At 36.7% G+C, this 5,114-nt stretch overlaps 1 protein-coding gene across 1 annotated transcript; it reads right to left on the reverse strand.

Annotated features, from left to right (window-relative positions):
* Positions 1-2,650: 2,650 nt before the first annotated feature.
* Positions 2,651-4,646, reverse strand: LOC142542745 (mitochondrial import receptor subunit TOM20-like). Its single transcript, XM_075649558.1, has 6 exons — positions 4,509-4,646; positions 4,353-4,431; positions 4,124-4,248; positions 4,006-4,053; positions 3,629-3,715; positions 2,651-2,773 (listed from the first exon to the last, which is right to left on the reverse strand). The coding sequence occupies exons 1-6, from the start codon at positions 4,629-4,631 to the stop codon at positions 2,651-2,653; spliced, it is 585 nt and encodes a 194-aa protein (XP_075505673.1). The 5' UTR covers positions 4,632-4,646.
* Between the last annotated feature and the right edge of the window lie 468 nt (positions 4,647-5,114).

Genomic DNA, 5,114 nt, shown 5'->3' on the forward strand with positions numbered 1-5,114 from the left:
GAAATACAAAAAAAAAAATTTCACTATTATCTGATTTCCCACAAAATTGAACAAAAGAACTGCGGAGAGAAAGTAGATCGGTCTGAATAAGCTCCACATGTCCCATGATTCTCGTATTGAAAAGCTCCAAGTTGCTCTTTGAATCAGTAACACTGTACTGAGTATCTTTAATCAAGGATTCAAGAGATCTGCTCATGGCAGTAAGATCTTCCGGTTTGGATTCCACACGAGTAACATCATCAGATTCTGGTGTAAGAGTTTTATTCCTTTGATTTTGGCAAAGAGGTCCACGGTTTCCTGAAATCTAGCTGCTCTGGCTTCTGCTTTGTCATCTGGATGAACGAAAATATCTGATTCAGCAATGAACTCTTCATTTGGCACATAAATTTCAAGATCTGTCTGAGGAACGCTAGCAAAAATAGTCAATGTTTGGGGTGCCCTCAGCCATGGCATGTCATCATTTGGTGCAGTATACTGAACGGAAGTTTAAGTAGAGATGGTATAAGTGGTAATGACTTCTTTTTGCAATTGAGTATGAGAGACAACGGGAACAACTCTAGTCTCTGAAGCTTCTACGTGAATTGGTTATGGAGAAGGAGGCGGATAAGGTGCAGACACTTGCTCAACAATTGAAGGATCAATAGTCATAGCTTCGATGGAAATGGTTACTTGAGCTATTGCGTCAACCACATCATCAACAGTTGAAAAAATCAAGTCTTTTGCTAAAAGCAGAGAGGAAGATTGCTGAGGTTGAACAGCAATAGCTGGTGAAGGTACATGAGTTCTGGATACAGTATCTCCGGGAGGAGATAGAACGTAAATATTCCAACACTTGTAAATGCACTCTCTAGTGGGAGCTTGTGCTGATTAAATTTTTTTCCCGTCAGTCCAACATTTGAAATATAATTTTAATACTTTATAGAGTATTTTGAGGAATAAGTTTTTCTGGCCTGAAAGCATCGGTGTTAGGGTCTTACGTCCCTTTGCTTAAAATTTGCTTTATCTAGAATAACATGTGACTTAGGTTTGGTCTTTTCGAAGAGCGTTTTGTGGCTTCAGCATATGAAAATTTTAGTTCTGTTTTAGTTCACATTTATCACGTCCCTGTATATTAATGAGGAAGCACTGGAAATTTAGTTGCAATGATGCTTTGATGTTGACGGCTGATAAGTGATATCTAAACAAATTATTGGTAATTAGTGTTATTATTGAAGTCCTATTAGGTGATAACATTTTTTGAAAACTTTTTTGTCATGGAGAGGTCGAGTTATCCAAATCTTTGCCCGTGTTGCTCGGATCCTGGACAGCGCTTTTATGACTCAAGATTTTACATTTAAAACTTCCAGTTGGGAAGCTGGGGCAGGTTCTAAAGGCACAATTGTGTCATCAGTTTCCATTGCTGATCCTTATGTGTGTTGCTGAGAATGACTGATGGAAGAATCCATCCAGCTTCTTGTCTTAGTACTTCATAAGCAATAAAATAAAATGGCTTCTTTTTTGTAATACATTTGGTGTGTTGTTATTTTTAAAAAGAAAAATGGCTTTTGATGTTACGTCACTTGAATGTGTTTTATGTATGAATCGAGGATAACAAGTCCATCAAATAACAATTCATTCACACTGACATTAAAATTAATTACCCATTTAAAATTCCATGTCAGGGTCTTAAAATCCTTCCAACGAGACCAAGCTGTTCACATGGGCTTCAAAATGGTGCTTTTTTGCACAGCTGCCCAGCTCAATCGACTGAATCTCTCCTGTTTTAACATTATAAGCTACGTAATGCCTCGTGGCGAACCCATGAGAGTAGAGCAACACCTCCCTAACGACTAACCAACAAATGGGAACTACTGATCTCATATCCTTGACCTTGAACGAGTCCGCAAATCTACGTCTCACTGGTTTCAAATCAAATCTAAGAATCATAGTTACTTCCCCAGTTTTGGGATTCATTTCCCAAACATCCCTCATACACTTGCGGTTCCGAGAAACAAAGGATAGCTTACTTCCCATCGCCAAAAATTTTCCGATTTTACCTGACAATTGAGGAGCAAGGAAACGGCAAACGGCTTCAGTCTCAACATTCAACGTCAAAACAAAACTTTCCCCTATCCAGCTTACATAGCCTCCAGTAACCAACGGACCACAATGGACACCATCTCTCTCATTTCTGTGAAGTAATTGTTTTATGTCAATGCTTCTCCAAGCTTTATCGACTCCAACAGTTAGCACATAAATATGCGTCCTCAGACAAAAGGATTCTTCAGGATACACACATACCACTTTATACTCCATGGAAGCTTCAACAAATGCTAAACCAAAAACTACATGGTCTTTTGTATCATGCAAATATCGAGGAAGAACGGTCTGCTGCTTTGTTAAGGGATTAACAACATGAAGAATAGGAGGATGCTCTACGGGATCAGGGAGCAATACTAAACCGTTACAGCTAGTCCGCGCTACATCTTTAAACATGTAGTCAAGCTTAGATATCTCCAGACAACCCCTTCGCATTTCCACATAAATCGCATTGTAGGGCGACATCCATTCCTGGATTAGGATTCCACTAGTTGAATTCCGAAGATGGTGCTGGGTGAAAGCTCGGGAATGGACGACAAGGTTCCAATCATTGGAAACATGCATCATCACATCAAGTAAGACCTGAGCCGGAAGATGAGAAAGAAATTCGAAAACCATTTCTTGAGGAAGATATGGTTTGCCTCTTCCTCGCACAACTCTTGCAGCAACGGTAAATGTAACGGTCGGGGGACCCCTGTGTAGTTATGCAGAAGAAATGAATGTTGCTGAGTTCAACAAAAAAATTCTACTCTGTCCCACTAATTCAACAAAAAATTGACAAAATTAAGCTCTTAAAACAAACAAACAAACAAAAAACGCAACAAAATAATAACTGAACAATTGATGATATTACATAAAATTTGAAGAAAAGGATTTAAAATTCGGCAAGAAAATGCTGAATGCATATATATGTATTGCCATTAGAAAATATGGTACACGAGATCACTAGTTTTAGCCCTTTTTGTCTGCTGCTGATGAAAAGAAATCACGTTTTAATTTAAAAACAAAAGAAATGAAATATGAAGCACAAAATAAGTAGTCAAAGCAACAACAACACAACCAAAAGCTAAACTGATGTTGTTTTGTGTGGGATTTGATGTTCTTGGGAGGTTCACCCCATAAAGATATAGTCTACAAGGCACACACACATGGGAAGTTTAAGGAGACCAACAAGAAGTCTCAGTGTCAAGTAGTACTGCTTCTGTTATGTTTGAATTTTAGGGATTTGGTTTATCTTTGATTGTTGCGGATTGGTCTTATCTAGTTTCGTTTTATGGAGTCCATCTACTATGTTTTAAATGTACAAAGAGGGCTTATTGGTGATGAATAAAACAACTTGATTATCTTTCATAACTAGAGTTATAAGATATAGGGGGGATCTCTTCAATGAACACAATAGACAAACAATCTTGAGCACAGGAACAAGTATTCATTCTGATGAACGAACAGATGAGCCTCTGCCATGGGGTTATTAATTTGTTTTTCTCACTAAAATTCCAAAACAAAAGGAGAAGATACGTCAAACATTGGAATGCAGTGTGATGTTTACCTTTGTACTTGTAGGTGCAGAAGGGTCTGGTCCCAGAGCCTGCTGAGAGAAACCATGCTTGTGGAACTCCAAATGCAACTCAGGAACCTTATTAGGAACAGAGATCACGATACATATGCATACATCAGCATAGATGAAGAAAACATCATAATTATTGCATATTTGTAAATGATATTAACATATTAAAAGGGCATATTATTGAACAGAAAAATACGATTTACATAAATAACAAAATCGAGCAATTCATAAAATGAATTGACGCAGCCCGAGAGGAGTAACAAACAAATATTCCAATCATAAGATTCAAGAATCCATAAAACATCGAATCCCCAAAGCACACACCCTTGAAGGCAGTTGCATTGAAATTAAGATTGTACCTTTGCTGCCACTTCTGAAGATTTCTTATAAAGTTCGTTCGATGGTTCCTGCAGCCACAATGCCGTCTTAAGCAGGAAACTAATGCACAACAAAAAATTCTAATGCAGTAGAATATACCAGTTGCGCTGCTTGCTCATAGTATTGAGCTGCCTTAGATGTATATCCATTCCCAAGGGCCCAAAGAGCGTCATGCTTTCTTCGGTCAACCTCCAGTGCCTCCTCTAACTTGGATATAGCATCATCTGCAAAACCGTTAAATAAATAAAGTTTGATTACATAAATAAGTTCGTTTCTAACGTAAAAACACACACAGGTTTAAAATCATAAAAAAAAAAGAACTTTGAACCTAGAACCATCTTCTTGCACTCCGGGCATCTGTGAAACTGCGCTAACTCCAGTAACACCCTGCCCCATCTAGTCAAATTCTGAACCCATCAAGCAAAAAAAAAAAAGTTAGAATACATATTTAGAAGAACATAGATTGTTTTGTATGCGTCCTCACATCAGCATCGAGGGGAAATTTTGCGTAGGTAGCTTCGGCGGTTCTGCGAGCGTGCTCGAGACGATCGAAATCGCTAGACATATCATCCATGATGCAAATTCTATGATAAGCTTCGAGTTCCATCAAAGCTCGTTCTTCGGGCGAATCTTTAAATTCCAAATTTAAACATCTTTTTGTGTATTTATATTATATTTCAAAATTCTATATATATATACACACACACACATAGATACTCACCAAATTCGTTGAAAAAACTAAATATCGGTTTTCCTTCTATTATTTTAAATTAAAAATATTTCCTTTTATTATTGTAAACATAATAAGGAAACATCTTATTTGCCAAAATTTAAGCCCTAACGAGTGTTAATGATAAAAGTCAAAATTAAACTGAATTTTCTTTAACAATTATTTTCTCGATAAAGCTAAATTCTTGCGCTAACATCGATATCATTATTTTGATCTTACTAATGATTTCTAATGCATATTTTTTGCGATTATTATTTAAAAAAAAAGTATATGACATTAAATAATGAAATAAATATTCAAAAGTTTAAATAATGATTAAATTATATGATTTATTAAAAAATAGATCAGATATGGTAACTT

This window comes from Primulina tabacum, chromosome 1 (assembly GCF_025594145.1).
Source record: "Primulina tabacum isolate GXHZ01 chromosome 1, ASM2559414v2, whole genome shotgun sequence".
Classification (NCBI taxonomy): Eukaryota; Viridiplantae; Streptophyta; class Magnoliopsida; order Lamiales; family Gesneriaceae; genus Primulina; species Primulina tabacum.